Genomic DNA, 22,500 nt, shown 5'->3' on the forward strand with positions numbered 1-22,500 from the left:
TTACAGAGTGTCACTCAGCAGGTTGTACAGAGATACAGAGAGACTGGAAGACTCACAGAAAGGCAGAGAAGTGGACGTCCTTTGGCCACATCCCACACTACTGACAGCTTCATTGTGAAAAATTGTCCTTCAGAACCAAATGATGAATGCCACACAACTCCAGGCACATTTCAGGGAGGTGAGAGGCCCCCAAGTGTCATGTCAGACCATTTGAAAACAGTTTACATCAGCGTGGTCTGCGTGCTATACCACCTGCAAGGTACCTGACCCCCCCACCAGGCACAGGCGTCATCTACGCTGGACGAGGGGGCCAGTGGCCTCCGTGCTTTTCACTGTTGAAAGTCGATTCCCACTGAGCAGAAATGATGGCCACCAACGATGTATGTATCAGCCACTGTTGTCACCAGACGAGCCTTTGGTGGTGGTGGTGTTGCAGTGTGGCGGTGTGTCTAATCAGTGCAGAACGCCCAGCCCCTACTACTGGAATAACATCATTAATCCAGTCATTGTGCCTTTGCATAACCAACACTGGCCGAATTTCATCTTCATGGGAGGACAATGCTCCAGATCATCAAGGTCGCATCATTAGGCAACGGCTACTGGAAACTGGTGGACCTCAAATGGAGTGGCTGCACTTTCTCCAGACCTGAACCCCATAGAAAACCTATGGGATCAGCTGAGTCGCCGTAACTCTGTACCCCAGAACCTCAATAACCTCAGGCATCACTTCAAAAAGAGTAGGATGCTGGCCTCACAGACAATAAGTCCACTTGTGACCCAGCAGGAGGAGTCAGCTGTAATTGAAGCTCTAAGTCACATGACAAGCTATTTAATCACGGACATGTTTGGGGGTGGGGGTGTATAGCCACCACTGATGTTGGCTTTGGAATCAATACATTTTTTGAGATGAGGAAATCACCATTGCATCCATGGTGCATCTGAAAGCGAACCCATGGGTGGCTTCAGGCTGTGCAGATACTGATGTATCCGTGATCTTCAGATTCTTCCCACCCACCAGCCACTGATTGATGGACTTCTCCCCCCATTACTGTGCCTGACAGAGAAATCAACAGCGAGTGGTGCCTGGAGTCGTATCCGGACCACGTTGGACACTTCTCGCTGCCGGCACTGAGGGGAGTTACCCAGCGCCGCTCGCTTCCACAGCACCTGACCAATAAATCTGAATTGGACTTGTGCACAATACCTGCCAGGCGTGAACGATACCTGGCGCGCAGCCTATGGAGCCACGTCACCAGTGCCTTGCACATCCCGATGCAGACGTGATTAAACCCCTTCATACTACCAGTTTGCTCAAATGACCCTATATCATCCATACCACAACCGGTGCAGATTATTACCACTGTCAGAAATTTGGCACCGACTAAAATGGGAAGCAAATGTACCAATATCAGCAGCAGGGCACAACAGCCGCACCATTGTCTATACCATATCTAGGATATGCTGGACTTTCTCTTTAAGGCAGTGGTTATCGGCTCTAACGATGCCAACCGGGCACAATCAGGGGACAGACTGCCAGCAGAATATCAAGGAATGGGACAATTAGCCGCACGCCTGATTAGTGGAAAAGGACTAAAACTATAATCTAAAACATCCACCCTGTAATAAAATCAGGAGGGAAATAAAAAAACAAAACCTTCTGCTGCCTGCAAGAGCGAAAGTGGAAAATACGTCCAGTGTCTGCGGTGATATCACACGCAGAAACGCCGCATCCTGCCAAACACAAGGAGGAAACCTGGATATAGAGCTCTGGCCGCAGGACGAGGGGCGAGCTGTGAGCGCAGGGCACCGCTGATCTATCGTCAGCCGCAAGGGACCGAAATGTGGCACTTCCCAGATGTTAAAGTGAATGCCAAGTGCACAGGAAGCGGCCAGCCCGCCCCCTACGGACGCAGCCAGCCAGCCCGCCCACGACGGACGCAGCCAGCCAGCCAACCCCCGACGGACGCAGCCGGCCAGCCCCGCCCACGACGGACGCAGCCATCCCGCCAGCCCCCGACGGACGCAGCCGGCCATCCCGCCAGCCCCCGACAAACGCAGCCAGCCAGCCAACCCCCGACGGACGCAGCCGGCCATCCCGCCAGCCCCCGACGGACGCAGCCGGCCATCCCGCCAGCCCCCGACAAACGCAGCCGGCCCGCCAGCCCCCGGACGCAGCCGGCCAGCCAGCCCCCGACGGACGCAGCCGGCCAGCCAGCCCCCGACGGACGCAGCCGGCCAGCCAGCCCCCGACGGACGCAGCCGGCCAGCCAGCCCCCGACGGACGCAGCCGGCCAGCCAGCCCCCGACGGACGCAGCCGGCCAGCCAGCCCCCGACGGACGCAGCCGGCCAGCCAGCCCCCGACGGACGCAGCCGGCCAGCCCAGCCAGCCCCCCGACGAACACAGCCGGCCAGCCAAGCCCCAGAAAAATACATTCCTTCCTTTATCATCTTGCTCAGCAGAGGAGCCCAAAATATGATCACTTTCCATGGCGGTGCTATATTCAGTCCTCCATTATTCACATGGACCCCCACATGTGACAATTTACAAGAAGCAAAATAACTGATCATGTTGTTTCTTGGAGCGTGAGAGGAAAGCATGAATCTGAGAACTGATCAAGCATAAAGGAAACACATCCACAGTATCATAATCATTAACCGCTAGTTATAAGAATCCAGGCGCATATTATGCCATTTTGCCAACCTGGCAAGACCGTCGTTAATCTGCACCTTGGTAGGACGTAGCAGTTTTGGCAATTTGGTATATTATTATGACTCAATGATAGGGACAGGCACAGGAGCCGAGCCCGTGGCCTCATCTGTGGGTGCTGGCTCTAAAATACAGTAGCCACATCTAACAGCCAGGAAATCAGAGTGCTATATTGTTTACCCAACAGCTTCAAGGTGTTAAAAGCAAAATGAGGAGGTGGGTGGGGGAGGGGAAATCATCATTTACAAGGAAGATGTAAAATTTTACATCAATGTTTCTTACATGGGTACAACTTGTAGAAGAATAAGAGGTTTTATTGTAAATAGCAGCAATAGTTCACCAAGATAAAAGGGAGTCTCGTAGGGTGCTTAGCCACTTTAAAACTTGGACCTTTTGGGCCCTAATTGCTATCGCTGATCTGCATTTACGGATACCGGATGAAGGTGAAAAAAGCTAATGGTGCGGCTTGGAGCTCCGCAGGGATGGGGCTCGCTGGGTGTGGCTTGGCGCTCCGCAGGGGTGGGGCTCGCTGGGTGTGGCTTGGCGCTCCGCAGGGGTGGGGCTCGCTGGGTGTGGCTTGGCGCTCCGCAGGGGTGGGGCTCGCTGGGGGTGGCTCAGAACTGGTCCACCCATTGGTTTTTTGCATGCTCCGCCTCCCTCTCTAGTGATTAGCAGTGCAGACTTGCAAACACTATCTGTAGAGAAAGCTGACGAGAATAACACCATCGGCAGACCTGATTGTACTTTAGTTTCTGCAGAATAGAGGCAGCCATTAGGGCACTAACGGTGCATTTTTTTTTTATCAGTGCCTCTCCCCTACAAGGCGATGTGCTCAGTTTATGCCGTCATCTCGGGCTGACAGACTCCCTATAACACGTGAAGGATGTGGTTGCTAAGAGAGGGATAACACATCCATCAGCAGCTCGTTAGTACAAGGCAGGCCTTTTGGAAACCATTGTTGATATTAGTTTACATGGCTGCCATAGAGACTGACACCGAGCCGGGAGGCTGGATACTATTAATATAACTGGACATTACGTGTAATTCCCTCCACGTCCTTACATTTGCACATTTTTAAAACCATAAATCCAAAAAAGTATGCACAACCTGTGCATTATCTGCCTTCTGTGCAGACACCTGCCATTCACCAAACGGCACTACGACATCTTACATTCTGGATCGCAAGCCAGTGTCCATCTCATCCGTCTGCCATCGAATACCGCAACATTGCAAGTCACAAGTGCAGCTGCTTCCATTGAATCCTCCGAGCCGCCATTACAGCACTCCCACAATCCCCCACTCATCTCCACACAGAGGAAATACCCACTAAGCCGACCACTGTCTGGGACCTCATTTATGAAAATCGCCTCACAGTAAGATCGTCCTGTTGCCCATAGCAACCAGAGTGCAGCTTTCAGCATTGAAGCTGCTGAGGTAAAGTGAAAGCTTTATATATATTTATATATATTAGAAGGTGGCCCGGTTCTACGCATCGGTATTCTAGAATTTACGTATTGCGTAGTTAATGTTGATTTTTGTTTTATATATATATATACCAAGTGTTTGTGTAGGGCGCTGTACATGTTCTGGGTGTTGTCTGGTGTGGCGGGGGGTGAGAGCGGTGTTGTATTGTGTGTTGCGTTGTTTGTGGAGCGCTGTTTGTCTGTAGCGTGTGTGTGTGTGTGTGTGTGTGTGTGTTGCGCGGTTTGTGTGTGTGTTGCGCGGTTTGTGTGGGTGTGGTGTGTTTTGGGGGGAGGTATGTTTTGTGCAATGTGTGTTGCGTGGTATGTGCGTATATTTATGTATGCCGCGGTGTTTGTGTGTTGGGTGTTGTGTGTGTGCAGTGTTGTCTGTGTGTGTGGGTGTCTGTGTAGGGCGGTGTTTGTGGTTCCCCAGTGTGTGTGTGGTGTGTTGTGTGTGTGTGTGTGTGTGTGTGTGTGTGTTGGGGGGAGGTGTGCACCTCCCATCGTGCTCCATCTCCCATGCTGCGCACCCCCCATCGTGCTCCATCCGCCATGCTGCGCACTCCCAAACGTGCTCCATCCCCCATGCTGCGCACTCCCCATCGTGCTCCATCCCCCATGCTGCGCACTCCCCCATCGTGCTCCATCCCCCATGCTGCACCAGCATCAGCCTCTCTGCCCCCAGCATCAGCCTCTCTCCCTCCCAGCATCAGCCTCTCTCCTCGCAGCCTCAGCCTCCCCCAGCATCAGCCTCTCTCCTCCCAGCCTCAGCTTCCCCCCCCTCCCAGCCTCCCTCCTCCCAGCCTCCCCCAGCATCAGCCTCCCCCAGCATCAGCCTCTCTCCTTCCAGCCTCCCCCAGCATCAGCCTCTCTCCCCCCAGCCTCCCTCCTCCCAGCCTTCCCCAGGATCAGCCTCCACCTCCCAGCCTCCCTCAGCATCAGCCCTCCCCCCAGCATCAGCCTCTCTCCTTCTAGCCTCCCCCAGCATCAGCCTCCCCCCAGCATCAGCCTCTCTCCTTCCAGCCTCCCCCCAGCATCAGCCTCCGCCTCCCAGCCTCCCCCAGCATCAGCCTCTCTCCTCCCAGCCTCCCCCAGCATCAGCCTCTCTCCTCCCAGCCTCCCCCAGCATCAGCCTCTCCTCCCAGCCTCCCCCAGCATCAGCCTCTCTCCTCCCCAGCCTCCTCCAGGCATCAGCCTCTCTCCTCCCAGCCTCCCCTAGCATCAGCCTCCCCCTCTCAGCCTCCCCCAGCATCAGCCTCTCTCCTTCCAGCCTCCCCCAGCATCAGCCTCCGCCTCCCAGCCTCCCCCAGCATCAGCCTCTCTCCTCCCAGCCTCCCCCAGCATCAGCCTCTCTCCTCCCAGCCTCTCCCCAGCATCAGCCTCTCTCCTCCCAGCCTCCTCCCCAGCATCAGCCTCTCTCCTTCCAGCCTCCCCCAGCATCAGCCTCCGCCTCCCAGCCTCCCCCAGCATCAGCCTCTCTCCTCCAGCCTCCCCCAGCATCAGCCTCTCTCCTCCAGCCTCCCCCAGCATCAGCCTCTCTCCTCCCAGCCTCCCCCAGCATCAGCCTCTCTCCTCCCAGCCTCCCCCCAGCATCAGCCTCTCTCCTCCCAGCCTCCCCCAGCATCAGCCTCTCCTCCCAGCCTCCCCCAGCATCAGCCTCTCTCCTCCCAGCCCTCCTCCAGCATCAGCCTCTCTCCTCCCAGCCTCCCCTAGCATCAGCCTCCCCCTCCCAGCCTCCCCCAGCATCAGCCTCTCTCCTTCCAGCCTCCCCCAGCATCAGCCTTTCTCATCCCAGCCACCCCCCAGCATCAGCCTCCCCCAGCATCAGCCTCTCTCCTCCCAGCCTCCCCCAGCATCAGCCTCCCCAGCATCAGCCTCCCCCAGCATCAGCCTCTCTCCTCCCAGCCTCCCCCAGCATCAGCCTCCCCCAGCATCAGCCTACACCCTCCCAGCCTCCCCCAACATCAGCCTCCCCCAGCATCAGCCTCTCTCCGTCCAGCCTCCCCCATCCCAGCCACCCCCAGCATCAGCCTCTCTCCTCCCAGCCTCCCCCAGCATCAGCCTACACCCTCCCAGCCTCCCCCAACATCAGCCTCCCCCAGCATCAGCCTCCCCCTCCCAGCCTTCCCCAGGATCAGCCTCTCTCCTCCCAGTCTCCTCCAGCACGCCGTGCTCCTCTGCTGACACTCACAAGATCCGATCGCATACACACACACACACACACACACAACACACACACACACACACACCCGATCGCATACACTCACACCCACCGGATCGCATACACTCAACACACACCCGATCGCATACACTCACACACACCCGATCGCATACACTCACGCACACCCGATCGCATACACTCACGCACACCCGATCGCATACACTCACGCACACCCGATCGCATACACTCACGCACACCCGATCGCATACACTCACGCACACCCGATCGCATACACTCACGCACACCCGATCGCATACACTCACGCACACCCGATCGCATACACTCACGCACACCCGATCGCATACACTCACGCACACCCGATCGCATACACTCACGCACACCCAGATCGCATACACTCACGCACACACACATTGACGATATTGCACATACGCGCTCATACTCACAACATCTGGAGATACCACATGCTTCTGGCCATGTGATCCTCCGGCAGGTCCTGAAGCTCACAGCCACAGTATCGCGGCCGAGAAGCAAGCGATATCTCCGGATGCTGTGAGTGTGTGGATGCGATCTGATGTGTGTGTGAGGTGTGTGTGAGAGTGAGTGTGATCTGATGTGTGTGTATGTGTGTGCGTGTGTGTATGTTCCGCCGCTGCAGGACCTTGATGTGTGGATGCGATGTGATGTGTGTGTGAGGTGTGTGTGAGTGAGTGTGATCTGATGTGTGTGTGTGTGCTGTTGTGTGTGTGCTGTTATGTGTGTGCGTGTGTGTATTTTGCGCCGCTGCAGGACCTTGATGCGCTGGTAACTATGCTACCATGGTTACCAGCGCATCACGTCCCCCACAGCAATGCGAGGGTATGTGTCGGCTGGGTTGGCGGAGTATGCTGGTGTGGGCTCCCGGGGGTACAGTACTCACCTGGGAGTCGTGTCTCCGTGTCAGTTCGGGGGATGCGTGCGGGGGGCGGGGCCAGAGCGAGCGTGCATTGCGTGAGGGGGGCGGGGCGTGGCAGAGTTGCCAATACGTGCAGGGTGCCGGGGCGAGAGCCCAATCCGTGTGGGGGGCGGAGCCTGTGCGAGCGGGCCGGCCAATCAGTGTGGGGGGGGGAGCCAGGGCGAGCGACCAATCCGTGCGGGGGGGGCGGGGCCATGGCGAGGCCAGTGGCCAATCCGCTTTGTGTCCCCGTAAGGACACAATTTTGGAGCAAGACAGACAGACAGAATAAGGCAATTATATATATAGATAGATAGAGATTATATATATATATATATATATATATATATATATCTATATATATATATATATATATATATAATATATATATATATATTTGCATTTTTTTGAGTGAGGTGTGGCATCTGACAAACAGGAATTCTAGCGTTTTTGTTTATTTTTTTTTCTTGTCATGACAAAATTTACAGGACAAGTCAATCAATTTGATAAATCGGACTGTTACTGACTTGGTGATACTAAACTATGTTTAATTTATTCCTAAAAATGGAAAAAGAAGAAGGGGTGGCTGAAAGATTTATAAAAGTTTAGGAACTTTTTTTTTTTTAGTCTGAGAGTCATTGCTTTTTATTATATATACTGCAGTTACCGAAGCACTGCAGCGCACACCACCCTTCATTGTCTCCCTATGAAGCTCAGCCTGTGGATGGGCTTCACAAAATCACTAAAGGTGCTGCTAGCAGTACACCACAGAGGGATGGGTAGTAGAATGGGGCAATGAGAGCTTGAAACAGAGTGCTACTATGAGCATGCTACCTAAATGCCGGTGTCAGAAATCTAAAGTGGTATTTAAGTGGATAAACAGCAGCGATCGGAGCTAGCTCAAGTCGCTGACGTTCGAGGTAGCTGCTTGCTTTATTGCAAAATCTAAGTGCTGGAATGATATTCTATAAGAGGCCGAGGTGTGTGGAGTCATGACAATGTGTTCATGGTTGTAAAAACTCACTCACTGAAGCTTTACTGTTTGGACCAATGGCACGATTGCGATGCCGGTCCCAATGTCTTTCGAGTGCCGCAAAGGCAGCTTTCACTCTGCAGCACAGAAGCTGACGTATCCAGACCGCTTAACACCGGCACTTACAAAATCAAAAGCAATGAGCCTGCAAACGGTGCACACTCCTTACCTAGGTAACAGGCCACTCAGATTGCAGAGGTGGCCAGTTACCTAGGCAACACACCGTACACAATAGAATTAAAATGCCTATTCTGGATTCTAAATCTATCCTTGAGAACGAAGAGGAATTCATTTCATACAGTCGACTTTTATTTTCAGAAACATCGCCCCCTCCTGTCCGTGTCTGGTATTGCAGCTCGGCCCCCTTTTATCTGACAGGTGGAGGTATTTTAATTCCTTGCTTAAGTCTCTGGATTTCCGTCAGCGGGACTCACCATTCGTATGATATCGGGGTACGCGGACTCTATGATCACCCCTCGATTCGTGGACACGTATTCCACCAGTTCATTCAGCGTGGCTCTCTTGATTTCTTTGCTCTTCAGGTCTGATATAGAGTCCATAAAATCAAACAGTACGCAGCACTGCTGCAACTTCTGACAGAAGAGATCCTGCTGATCCGTGGACGTAGCATCTATAGGAGGAAGACAGTGACAGGTCAGTGCGGCAGGTAGGACCGGTTACACCTACGCTAGTAAAAACACAGCTGGGATTCTGGGACGGATGCTACACGGACAATCCTGACTGGTCGTTTCCACAGAGTATTCTCATTATCCTGTACCTGAATGAATACATGCAAGAGAAATGATAAAACATCATTTTAATATGGGCCACTAGATGGCAGCATTTTGCTACATTCCAGTCTGGTGGAGAGAAAAAAAAAAGCATCCTGCTTTACAGCCTACTGTAAAACAAAACGCTAAAATTACCACTAACATAAGATGGACCACGGCTGACCCTGACAGCTCATAATAGTCAATAGCCTCTAATGATCATAGGGAGACGCCAGCGTCGAACCATGGTCTACGAAGCAAAAATTTGCGAAAGCCGCCACCGTGTACATAATAGTACTCTTGCCCTTTATTTGGGACTACTTCAGAATTTGTCAGGAAGCGTGCATATATATGGCATACTACATGACCGCCCGCTATAATCACCAACACCGGAGAGTCCCGATAGCGAGTGGTAAGGATTCAGAAGTATGCAGACACAGAGTAAAAGAAAAGAAAACTTATCACAAAGCTGAACAATCCCTTTAAAAAGGAGGACATATCCCTAGCTTAAGAGAGGCCACTTTATGCTGAACCCATATATTCATATTTTTCCCCCCTTTTTAAAATATGAGCCTTTTTATTTAGTGTTATTTCTTATGATCTTTACAAGAGGTGTGGCTCACAGAATCCTCATGGGTGTGGCTCACAGGATCCTCGTGGGCGTGTCTTTAGGCTGCGCTGCAATATTACCCTGCCAGCAACACTCTCATGGTAAAGCCAAAAATAAATACTGAATAAAAAGTGCCCATAACTCTGGAACCATATGGTGCATTTAAATAAAATAATAATAATAAATACTACTAATACTACCATTAATAATACTAATAATAATAATAACACTAATACTACTACTGCTAATAAATAAAAAATACTAATACTAATAAGACTAATACCAATAATAATACCAATAATACTGATAATAACAATCATAATTATATTAATAATAACACTACTAATACTAGCATTAATACTAATAATAATACTAATAATACTACTGCTAATAAAAATAATACTGATAATACTAATAAGACTACATAACAATAATACTACCAATAATAATACCAATAATACCGATAATAAATTCTACTAATACTACCATTAATAATACTAACAACAATAATACTAACACCGCTAATAAAAATACTGATAATACTAATAAGACTAAATAATACCAATAATACTACCAATAATACTGATAATAATAACAACAAGCAATAACAATATTATTGATAATAATAATACTACCATTAATACTAACAATAATAATGCTACTGCTAATAAATAAAAATACTGATAATATTACCAATAATAATACCAATAATACTGATGATAATAATAATAATAATAATAATAATAATAATAATAAACTTGAATAGAAGAAAAAGAAAAAAACAAAAACAAAACTAGGCACTTTTATACTGCTGACAGGTCCTCTAAGGACTAAAGGGTGCTTTACACGCTGCGACATCGCTAGCGATAGCACCCGCCCACATCGCTGTTTAGTCATGGGGGTAATCGCTGCCGTAGCGAACAACATCACTATGTCAGCGTCACACGCACATACCTGCTTAGCGACGTCGCTGGAGACACCGAACAATCTCTCCTTTAAGGGGGCGGTTTATTCGGCATCACTAAGTGGCCGCCCAATAGCAGAGGAGGGGCGGAGATGAGCGGCCGGAACATGCCGCCCACCTCCTTCCTTCCTCATTGCCGGTGGACGCAGGTAAGGAGATGTTCGTCATTCCTGCGGTGTCACACATAGCGATGTATGCTGCCGCAGGAACGACGAACCACCAGCGGCGTGCACCACCAACGATATTATGAAAAGGAGCGACTGTCAACGATCAACGATTTTTGACGTTTTTGCGATCGTTGATCGTCGCTCCATTTAGTTACACACAACGATATTGTAAGTCAGATCTCCGCTGGTCCCATAAAGAATAGAGCGGCAGGGGGTGCACACGACTGCTGCTCCATTTTAAGCAAGAGTTCAGAAATCCCCTTTCCGACATTGCGGGGGTCTCCGATCTTTCAGATCTTTATCAACTATCTTATTGCTGGTAGACAACTTTACTTGTTACGGGATTAACCCTTTACTACACGCATTTGATAACCTAAATGGAGGCATAAAACGTCTTTATTTAACACCACTTTATGCCATCAGTTCTGCTTCCAACACTAAAAAAAAAAGTCAATAATGGCGACCTGTGAGCTGTAGCTGATCCTGGGCATTAATCTATACGTTCAATAGCGCACGTCCACAGCCAGTCAATACCTGCCTGCTTAATTAAAAGGATTGACAGGTGGCTAAACATTCCCCGATCAGCCATAACATATAACCACCAACAGAAGCTTACAAGAAAAGCAATAAATCAGGGAGCAAGTGAGCGGTCAGTTATAGAAACGGATGTGCTGAAAGCCGAAAAAACAGGCAAGAGTAAAAATATGAGTAACTAATGACGAGTCACAGCATCTCCAAAAAAAACAGGTCTCGCGAGGTCTTAGCGGGACACGCCAGCTCTCGCAAGGTCTTACCGGGATACAGCAGATCTCACGAGGTCTTACCGGGATACAGCAGATCTCACGAGGTCTTACCGGGATACAGCAGATCTCACGAGGTCTTACCGGGATACAGCAGATCTCACGAGGTCTTACCGGGATACAGCAGATCTCACGAGGTCTTACCGGGATACAGCAGATCTCACGAGGTCTTACCGGGATACAGCAGATCTCACGAGGTCTTACCGGGATACAGCAGATCTCACGAGGTCTTACCGGGATACAGCAGATCTCACGAGGTCTTACCGGGATGCAGCAGATCTCACGAGGTCTTACCGGGATGCAGCAGATCTCACGAGGTCTTACCGGGATACAGCAGATCTCACGAGGTCTTACCGGGATACAGCAGATCTCACGAGGTCTTACCGGGATACAGCAGATCTCACGAGGTCTTACCGGGATACAGCAGATCTCACGAGGTCTTACCGGGATACAGCAGATCTCACAAGGTCTTACCGGGATACAGCAGATCTCACGAGGTCTTACCGGGATACAGCAGATCTCACGAGGTCTTACCGGGATACAGCAGATCTCACGAGGTCTTACCGGGATACAGCAAATCTCAAGGGGTGTTTCCGGTGTAGGGAAGATCTCTCGGGTGTTCCTAGTGTAGGGCAGACCTCACGAGGTGTTACCGGGGAATGACAAATCACATAAATCATAGGGTGTCCCGATGTAGGGTAGCTCTCACAACATGTTCCTGGGGTACGAAAAATCTCATGGGGTGTTCCCAGGGTACAGCATGTCTAACAGAGTGTTCCTGATACACAGTGGAATAGTAGCAAGTACCTGCCAAAACATAGTTCAAGGACGGACAACCGGTAACCAAGTAGCACAATAATGGGGGCCAAGGCTCAAGTCGGTATGAAAGTGAAGGCGAGTGGGTCCGGTTCAATCCCAAAGAAGAAATACTACAGCAAAAAAACAAAACAGCTGGCTATAACAGAAGGGTGTCCAGACACAGAACATCACAGCTACAATGTACAGGTGTCAAGACAAGCACAGATCCGCAGCACACTTCCAGACCAGCACAGATCCGCAGCACACTTCCAGACAAGCACAGATCCGCAGCACACTTCCAGACAAGCACAGATCCGCAGCACACCTCCAGACAAGCACAGATCCGCAGCACACTTCCAGACAAGCACAGATCCGCAGCACACTTCCAGACAAGCACAGATCCGCAGCACACTTCCAGACAAGCACAGATCCGCAGCACACCTCCAGACAAGCACAGATCCGCAGCACACTTCCAGACAAGCACAGATCCGCAGCACACTTCCAGACAAGCACAGATCCGCAGCACACTTCCAGACAAGCACAGATCCGCAGCACACTTCCAGACAAGCACAGATCCGCAGCACACTTCCAGACAAGCACAGATCCGCAGCACACTTCCAGACAAGCACAGATCCGCAGCACACTTCCAGACAAGCACAGATCCGCAGCACACCTCCAGACAAGCACAGATCCGCAGCACACTTCCAGACAAGCACAGATCCGCAGCACACTTCCAGACAAGCACAGATCCGCAGCACACTTCAAGACCAGCACAGATCCGCAGCACACTTCCAGACAAGCACAGATCCGCAGCACACTTCCAGACAAGCACAGATCCGCAGCACACTTCCAGACAAGCACAGATCCGCAGCACACTTCCAGACAAGCACAGATCCGCAGCACACTTCCAGACAAGCACAGATCCGCAGCACACCTCCAGACAAGCACAGATCCGCAGCACACCTCCAGACAAGCACAGATCCGCAGCACACTTCCAGACAAGCACAGATCCGCAGCACACTTCCAGACAAGCACAGATCCGCAGCACACTTCCAGACAAGCACAGATCCGCAGCACACTTCAAGACTTTCAATTACATTTTTTTATGAAACCCAAATAGCAAAAATGACTTGTAAACAAATATGTGCATCCAAGCAGAAGGGAAAAAAATGGCTTAAAATGGTCTGTATACTTTAAAGAGTCTGCTGCTGATGTATTGATGCCAGACATCACCGGACTCCTGCTGAGCTCCTGTGCGTCCATGGCTAAAAGTCATATGGACCAGTGTAAACAGTAAAGGGAGACGAAGCATCACAGCACCACACACTGTAGTGGCCAATCTTGGGTACTAGAGCTCAACTCTCATTGAAGTGATGTGGTTTGAAGCGAATTGTTCTTCATTTGTTGTGGGCACTACAAGTCCCTTCATATGCTGCAAGCTCAGACGTACCGGTCACTTCCCATGCAATGAGGCAAGCATATGCACAACATATGGGACCGCTGCAGCCAATCCATGGCATCTGCAATAATGCAAGCATGTGTACAACATATGGGACTGCTGCCGCCAATCACTGGCCTCTGCAATGATGCAAGCATGTGCACAACATGTGGGACCGCTGCAGCCAAACACTGGCCTCTGCAATGAGGCAAGCATGTGCACAACATATGGGACTACTGCTGCCAATCCATGGCCTCTGCAATAATGCAAGCATGTGCACAACATATGGGACCCTTGCAGCCAATCACTGGCCCCTGCAATGATGCAAGCATGTGCACAGCATATGGGACCACTGCAGCCAATCACTGGCCTCTGCAATGATGCAAGCATGTGCACAAGATCCACTTCTGGGTTGGTCCCTCCAGGCAAGCGAGTGTGTTGTAAAGCCAAGGGCTGAATTTCTTTGCCATTTCCTGATTCTTCGGTTTTCCTTTACAATGTGATGGTCCTTATCTTTCATTCTCTAAGAAAGTTTCACAAAACTTTCATGAACTTTACCAAATGCTGTCACCAGCATAGAAGAAGGGACGGGAACTCTGTATGGTAAAATCAGACGATGTGACAATAGACCACAATCCCCCGGGGAACAAAAGTATGAGCCAATGTCATCATCTCACGTAAGAAAGAAATAAAAAAAAGCCTCAAGTAATAAAAAGTTACAACTGTATCGATATAAAAGAGTTTGCAATGTCAGGGCTCGTTCACATGTCGCCTTCTACAGCAAACATTAGTGCACATGATGCATTTTCTCTTAATTTGTGTTTTTTGATCGGTGGCGTGTTTTACTGTAGTTTTTCCCCAGTGGAATCAAAATGGCTTTGCCCAATAGTAATTGGGGATGTGCGGACAATTAGGATTTGGTGCTGAAATTTCGGCATCTCTAGGCAGGAAACATTTCCCTCTGTAAACTTGCCCGGTGACAACATGTTGGTCGGATCTTTCATGTGGCTTAAAATGTATTGTTGAGCGCTTGCACAACCACTCATATAAGTAGAGATTTACTACCAGCAATGACTCAGGGGGTTATTTAAAAAAAAAAAAAAAAAAAAAAAAAAAAAGGGGTGGGGAGACCCCGGAAGACCCCTGCACTCTGATCCCCTTTTAATTCCCATTAAAATTGAACAACAGTGCTCCTGTGTACCCGCTAGCAGTTCCCATAAAACGTGAGTGGTGTGGTGGACGGCATGCACGCTGAGTGAAGGCCCCAAGTGACCGGACCCCACTAATCTATTATCCGTGGATAAGTGTTGACTTCCTGCTACCGGACACCCCCTTTAAAACTAACTTAACTTCCTATGTAGTCAAATGGAGCATGGTAAAAGGGAGTTTCCTAACAAAATGACTGTTCAAAACAAGCACAGGCTCTCGATGCACCCTTAGCATCGCAGAAATGATCAGTGCACTTTCCTAGGTGGGAAGGTGCCCTGAACTGCTGGCCGCATCAAGGGTGCCTGAGAGCTTGTGCTTGGTTTAAACAGTCACTTTGCGCGGACAAGATCCTCCTTAAGGGAAAGTGATTTACCCTGTATAAAGAAGGGTTAAAGGGCAGAAATTGACTGTTCAAACCAAGCACAGGCGCTTGGTGCACCCCTTTCATGACAGACATTCAGTGCACTTTCCTAGGTCAGAAGGTGCACTGAACTGCTGGAAGGGTGCATAGAGCGTCCATGCTTCGTTTGAACAGTCATTTAGTGCTGGGAAAGCAATTTACTCTACGTAAAAAAAAGTTTAAAAAAGGGACTCCCTCTGCACAAAACTGTTCAAACCAAAACACAGGTGCTTAGTGCACCCCTGACCTGACAGGCATTCAGTGCACTTTCCTACGTGGGAAGGTGCACTGAAACGCTGGAAAGGTTCATAGAGCGTCCATGCTTGGTTTGAACAGTCACTTAGTCCAGACATGATTCTCCTTAAGGAAAAGTGATTTGCCCTGCATAAAAAAGCGTTAAAAATTGGCTTTCAGCACAAAATGACTGTTCAAACCAAGCACAGGCACTCAGGGCACCCCTGACATGACAGATGTTCAGTGCACTGAATCGCTGGGAGGGAGCACAGAGCATCCATGCTTTGTTTGAACAGTTGTATAGCGAGGTTCTCCTGAAGGGAAATTGATTCACCCTGCGTAAAAAGGACCCTTAGTATACAAAGGGGGGTGAAATGGAAAGTAAAACATCAGCAGGACGTGTGTGTTGGGGGTAAGTTTACCCCCAAAACAGCAGACCCCCCCCCCCCCCCCCAGGAGACTCACTCACCAGACCAGGACGTCTGCGTGGCTCCCAGGTCCTCCCTGTGATCTCCGGTCGGTGCTGCACGCCATCCTACCCTGCTGCTAGCAGACACGCTGACACACACAGCAGATCACAGGCACACACAGCAGAACACACACACACACACACAGCAGATCGGAGATATACACAGCAGATCACACACAGCAGATTGCAGGCACACACATCCGATCACAGATACACACAGCCGATCACTCACACACAGCAGATCGCAGATATACACAGCAGATCACAGGCACACACACACACAGCAGATCGCAAATATACAGTTAGGTCCAGAAATATTTGGACAGTGACACAATTTTCGCGAGTTGGGCTCTGCATGCCACCACATTGGATTTGAAATGAAACCTCTACAACAGAATTCAAGTGCCGATTGTAACGTTTAATTTGAAGGTTTGAACAAAAATATCTGATAGAAATTGTAGGAATTGTACACATTTCTTTACAAACACTCCACATTTTAGGAGGTCAAAAGTAATTGGACAAATAAACCAAACCCAAACAAAATATTTTTATTTTCAATATTTTGTTGCGAATCCTTTGGAGGCAATCACTGCCTTAAGTCTGGAACCCATGGACATCACCAAACGCTGGGTTTCCTCCTTCTTAATGCTTTGCCAGGCCTTTACAGCCGCAGCCTTCAGGTCTTGCTTGTTTGTGGGTCTTTCCGTCTTAAGTCTGGATTTGAGCAAGTGAAATGCATGCTCAATTGGGTTAAGATCTGGTGATTGACTTGGCCATTGCAGAATGTTCCACTTTTTTGCACTCATGAACTCCTGGGTAGCTTTGGCTTTATGCTTGGGGTCATTGTCCATCTGTACTATGAAGCGCTGTCCAATCAACTTTGCGGCATTTGGCTGAATCTGGGCTGAAAGTATATCCCGGTACACTTCAGAATTCATCCGGCTACTCTTGTCTGCTGTTATGTCATCAATAAACACAAGTGACCCAGTGCCATTGAAAGCCATGCATGCCCATGCCATCACGTTGCCTCCACCATGTTTTACAGAGGATGTGGTGTGCCTTGGATCATGTGCCGTTCCCTTTCTTCTCCAAACTTTTTTCTTCCCATCATTCTGGTACAGGTTGATCTTTGTCTCATCTGTCCATAGAATACTTTTCCAGAACTGAGCTGGCTTCATGAGGTGTTTTTCAGCAAATTTAACTCTGGACTGTCTATTTGTGGAATTGATGAATGGTTTGCATCTAGATGTGAACCCTTTGTATTTACTTTCATGGAGTCTTCTCTTTACTGTTGACTTAGAGACAGATACACCTACTTCACTGAGAGTGTTCTGGACTTCAGTTGATGTTGTGAACGGGTTCTTCTTCACCAAAGAAAGTATGCGGCGATCATCCACCACTGTTGTCATCCGTGGACGCCCAGGCCTTTTTGAGTTCCCAAGCTCACCAGTCAATTCCTTTTTTCTCAGAATGTACCCGACTGTTGATTTTGCTACTCCAAGCATGTCTGCTATCTCTCTGATGGATTTTTTCTTTTTTTTCAGCCTCAGGATGTTTTGCTTCATCTCAATTGAGAGTTCCTTAGACCGCATGTTGTCTGGTCACAGCAACAGCTTCCAAATGCAAAACCACACACCTGTAATCAACCCCAGACCTTTTAACTACTTCATTGATTACAGGTTAACGAGGGAGACGCCTTCAGAGTTAATTGCAGCCCTTAGAGTCCCTTGTCCAATAACTTTTGGTCCCTTGAAAAAGAGGAGGCTATGCATTACAGAGCTATGATTCCTAAACCCTTTCTCCGATTTGGATGTGAAAACTCTCATATTGCAGCTGGGAGTGTGCACTTTCAGCCCATATTATATATAGAATTGTATTTCTGAACATGTTTTTGTAAACAGCTAAAATAACAAAACTTGTGTCACTGTCCAAATATTTCTGGACCTAACTGTACACAGCAGATCACACAGAGCAGATCGCAGGCACACACAGCCATCACAGATATACACAGCAGATCACAGACACACACACACACATAGATCGCAGATATCCACAGCAGATCACACACAGCAGATCGCAGACACACACAGATCACACACACACACAGCAAATCACACACATCACATCACATCCAGCACTTACGGCAGCAGGGAATGAAGCAAGTCACGTGTCCGGCCGCAGGTCCTGTTCGTCGCGCTGCACTGACTCTCAGGATTCTCCCGGCGAGAAGAGATCGGTGTCGCTGAATGAGGCGAGTGTGTATATATGTATGTGTACGGTATATATATTATATATATATATACATACACACATATACGCACACATGTATATATATATATACATACACACATATATACATATGTGTATATATGTGTGTGTATATATATATAATATTATATATAATATATATATATATATATATATATATATATATATATGTGTGTGTGTATGCATATATATATGTGTAATATATATATATATATATGTGTAATATATATATATATATATATATATATATATATATATATATATATATATATATATATATATATATATATATATATATATATATATACACATACACACACACACATATATATTTGTAATTACAGTGCCAATCAAGTCTCTTTTTAAAGATTTTGGCTGAAATGTTAGAATTATTAGCAAAAATGTAAACACCCTTTCACCCATGGATGTGAACCATATAAGCTCACAGTTGCCTTATCAATAACATATTTGCATGTGTGTGGCCCTTTAAAACATTTCTTAGCAGGTGTATAAATGCAAAAAGAGCGACAATAGGACAATCCGGTGATTCTAATCCCGTCCTGCCCCATTGTGGTCGCCGTCCCCCTATATCTTGCGACAGCTCCCAAGATGGAATCGATGATTTGCTTTTTCAGCATGTCACTGAGAGGTGATGTCCCGCAAGTTGCTAGGAAACAGCCCCCCCACCTCCCCCTAAATACCAAAAATAACCGCGAGTCTCCAGAGGTAAGAGATAATAATATCACATAACACGTGTAATACGAGGGGTCGCAGAAACGCTGAACACAACATCCCTGACATTTCATTTAAAAAAGCCTCTGACGAGGAAGAATAATTGGGAGCCGGGAAGGAGGGAGGAAAAAAGAGGGATGAAGACCCGGCTCGCTTATGGAATGGCATGCAGCTATTTATTGAGCCTGGCACAGAGTGAGAGAGGAATACACACAGGTTTCCGACAGGAAGAGTTGTGGGAGTCGCGTTCTGGCAGCCAGGGAGGGTTAATGCACTTCAATGTTATTTTTTCCTGTATTTACATAGCTTTTAGCTGGTGAAGATCATATGGAAAGACTGGGTTTTAACAAAAAATGGTGCAGCTGATGTAGAAAGTTTATATAACAGCAACATATTCAGTAGCGCTGTACAACATGGGGCCAATTAATTCCCCAGTATGGTACTGACAAGTGGGAGGCACCCAGAGGAGATCCATGCACAACATGCAAAGGCTAAAACTCGCAACAATGCCAAGTGCAGACTCAACGCGCTGCCCCTTTAAAATTAAAGAACCATTGCAAAGTGCATCAACAAGGGTGATTTCACCCACAAGGCCGCCAGCCTCAGAGCAGCGCTTACAAGCTCTACAGCAAAGAGCTTGCATGCGCTGCAATCCCTGCCTAGGAAAACTCTGCCACCTGGGATAAGACTGGAAGTGGCCGGTAACCTAGCAATTAGTATACAATAAAAATCTAAAAAAATCATTTGCTCATGAAATTCAGAGGATTTTTATTTATTTTTGTTTACAAGCACTTTGCAAATTTTATAAAGCCTCTCACTATCAGAAGGACCTCAGGCAAATGGACTGGAAGTAACAGATCACAGACCATTACATGTGATAATACACAGTAATTGATGGGTACAACAGCTCGTTATCAATTGTCATAACAGAGGAATAGGCTATTAACGAGGAGGAGGACGAGGACGACGAGGAGGACGAGGGCGAGGAGGACGAGGACGAGGGCGAGGAGGACGAGGGCGAGGAGGACGAGGGCGAGGAGGACGAGGGCGAGGAGGACGAGGGCGAGGAGGACGAGGGCGAGGAGGACGAGGGCGAGGAGGACGAGGGCGAGGAGGACGAGGGCGAGGAGGACGAGGGCGAGGAGGACGAGGGCGAGGAGGACGAGGGCGAGGAGGACGAGGGCGAGGAGGACGAGGGCGAGGAGGACGAGGGCGAGGAGGACGAGGGCGAGGAGGACGAGGGCGAGGAGGAGGACGAGGACGAGGAGGACGAGGACGAGGAGGAGGACGAGGACGAGGAGGACGAGGACGAGGAGGACGAGGACGAGGAGGACGAGGACGAGGAGGACGAGGAGGAGGACGAGGAGGAGGACGAGGAGGAGGACGAGGAGGAGGACGAGGAGGAGGACGAGGAGGAGGACGAGGAGGAGGACGAGGACGAGGAGGAGGACGAGGACGAGGACGAGGAGGAGGAGGAGGACGAGGACGAGGACGAGGAGGACGAGGACGAGGACGAGGATGAGGAGGACGAGGAGGAGGACGAGGAGGAGGAGGACGAGGAGGAGGAGGACGAGGAGGAGGAGGACGAGGAGGAGGAGGACGAGGAGGAGGAGGACGAGGAGGGGGGAGGACGAGGAAGAGGAGGACGACGACGACGACGAGGAGGACGAGGAGGAGGAGGACGAGGACGAGGACGAAGAGGAGGAGGACGAGGAGGGGGAGGACGAGGAAGAGGAGGACGACGACGACGAGGAGGAGGACGACGACGACGACGACGACGACGACGAGGACGACGACGACGAGGACGAGGAGGAGGAGGAGGACGAAGAGGACGAGGACGAGGACGAAGAGGAGGAGGAGGAGGAGGAGGACGAGGAGGAGGACGAGGAGGAGGACGAGGAGGAGGACGAGGAGGAGGACGAGGAGGACGACGAGGAGGAGGACGAGGAGGAGGACGAGGACGAGGAGGACGAGGACGACGAGGAGGACGAGGACGACGAGGAGGACGAGGAGGAGGACGAGGAGGAGGACGAGGAGGAGGACGAGGAGGAGGACGAGGACGAGGACGAGGACGAGGACGAGGAGGACGAGGAGGACGAGGAGGACGAGGACGACGAGGAGGACGAGGAGGACGAGGAGGAGGACGAGGAGGAGGACGAGGAGGAGGACGAGGAGGAGGACGAGGAGGAGGACGAGGAGGAGGACGAGGAGGAGGACGAGGAGGAGGACGAGGAGGAGGACGAGGACGACGAGGAGGACGAGGACGACGAGGAGGACGACGACGAGGACGAGGAGGACGACGAGGAGGACGACGACGAGGACGACGACGAGGACGACGAGGAGGACGACGAGGAGGACGACGACGAGGACGACGAGGAGGACGACGAGGAGGACGACGACGAGGAGGACGACGACGACGAGGACGACGAGGAGGACGACGAGGAGGACGAGGAGGACGAGGACGCCATTGAAGAGGAGGATGACATTGAGGAGGAGGACGACGAGGAGGAGGACGACGAGGACGATGACGAGGAGGAGGACGAGGACAACATTGAAGAGGAGGAGGATGACATTGAGGAGGAGGACGACGAGGAGGACGACGAGGAGGACGAGGGGGAGGACGAGGAGGAGGACGAGGAGGAGGACGAGGAGGAGGACGAGGACAACATTGAAGAGGAGGAGGATGACCAGGGTGGATTGATTTAAATCACGCCGATTTAAATCATGATTTAAATCACGATTTAAATCAAAAGATTTTTTTCTATTTAAATCGGATCGATTTAAATCATGATTTTAATCATGATTTAAATCACTGATTTAAATCAAAAGGTTTTTTTTTAATATATATCACGATTAAAATGAGAAGTGAGAGCAGTGTGCATGTGCGCCCATAGTTACACGGACGAAACTAGGGGCAACGATCTAACGCCAGGGTGAGGGGGGGACCCCAAAGTAAGTAAAAATCTTTTTTGTTTTACTATATGGCAATAGGTAGGTGTTTAAAAGCAGCATGTCTTAATTGTATAAACTATTAATAGCCTCCACATTTTGTTCATACTGCCCCTTTAATTCCACACTTCTAGCTTGGTTTCAGTTTTGGTTTAGTTTCTTTTTCCCTGCATTCAGTTGACATGCCCAAACTTGTTGGATAGTCAGCAGTACTTGGCTCAGGCTGTAGTAACATCAGCAGTGCTTGGCTCAGGCTGTAGTAACAATCAAACTTCGTAAGTGATCTGTGTGAGCCATGGCAGCAGGTCGTAAGAGAGACCCTATTTGGGTTCATTTTGTTGAGATGCCAGCAGCAGATCTTGGAAAGAAAGGTGC

The 22,500-nt window shown here is 49.5% G+C and overlaps 1 protein-coding gene across 1 annotated transcript in view; it reads right to left on the minus strand.

The window, feature by feature from the left end:
- Positions 1–22,500, minus strand: part of PPP2R5A (protein phosphatase 2 regulatory subunit B'alpha) — a 101,298-nt gene that overhangs the window by 41,255 nt on the left and 37,543 nt on the right. Inside the window, exon 2 of the mRNA XM_075341435.1 lies at positions 8,752–8,948. Coding sequence (XP_075197550.1) covers positions 8,752–8,948 — 197 coding nt within the window. The remainder of the gene's footprint in view (positions 1–8,751; positions 8,949–22,500) is intronic.

Source organism: Anomaloglossus baeobatrachus, chromosome 3 (assembly GCF_048569485.1).
Source record: "Anomaloglossus baeobatrachus isolate aAnoBae1 chromosome 3, aAnoBae1.hap1, whole genome shotgun sequence".
Lineage (NCBI taxonomy): Eukaryota > Metazoa > Chordata > Amphibia > Anura > Aromobatidae > Anomaloglossus > Anomaloglossus baeobatrachus.